At 39.7% G+C, this 685-nt stretch overlaps 1 protein-coding gene across 1 annotated transcript in view; it reads left to right on the top strand.

Annotated features, from left to right (window-relative positions):
- The first annotated feature begins 12 nt into the window (after positions 1-12).
- The window catches only part of LOC119587632, a 16560-nt gene continuing 15887 nt past the window's right edge, over positions 13-685 (top strand). Inside the window, exon 1 of the mRNA XM_037936336.1 lies at positions 13-120. Coding sequence (XP_037792264.1) covers positions 13-120 — 108 coding nt within the window. The remainder of the gene's footprint in view (positions 121-685) is intronic.

Genomic DNA, 685 nt, shown 5'->3' on the forward strand with positions numbered 1-685 from the left:
AATGTGAAAATAATGGCACGGTCCGACCCCCATGGCACAGAGCAGCCAATGCACAAAACAGCGCTGGTCTACGTATGTTGCAACATGAGAGCTGCCATGTCCTTCGGTGCAGAGGTTGATGTGGGTAATGCGTGATGTGATTACGTGTTATTACTGTGCCAATTTTGTCAAAGTTCTTTCGCGATTATTTTCTTGAGGACGTTCACATCCGTTTTTCTGAAGGCTTCTTCATAATCTTTCTTCATTTTCTCTGATTTAAAACCTTCACTATATATTTTAATTTTCTTATATCCTCTCTTCCCCTACGTGTATCTAACTAATTTGCTCATAAGTATTTGTGTGACATTCATTCTTGAAGAGAATCACTCTACATTCTAAGTCTATTTAGGTTTATACTCGTACTCACTTCACTAAAAAAAATACATCCACCCAACATTCTATTTGCTTATAAAACATTCGCCTTTCTATCTCTCCACCGAACCTTCACCTATTCTGTTTCAATTTCCCTCGAGCGTTCACCTGCCCTCCCACCTTTCCCTATATCTATTTCAACCTTCCCCTCGGAACATTTACCTTTAAGCTCCGTCGTTTCCTAATACACCCACCCTTCTCCTATTTGCATTAGAAGTCTACCCGAGACTCTTTTCCTTTGGTTTGAAAGGAATTCTTGTTTAAGCATTCAACA

This window comes from Penaeus monodon, chromosome 22, assembly GCF_015228065.2.
Source record: "Penaeus monodon isolate SGIC_2016 chromosome 22, NSTDA_Pmon_1, whole genome shotgun sequence".
Taxonomy (NCBI): Eukaryota; Metazoa; Arthropoda; class Malacostraca; order Decapoda; family Penaeidae; genus Penaeus; species Penaeus monodon.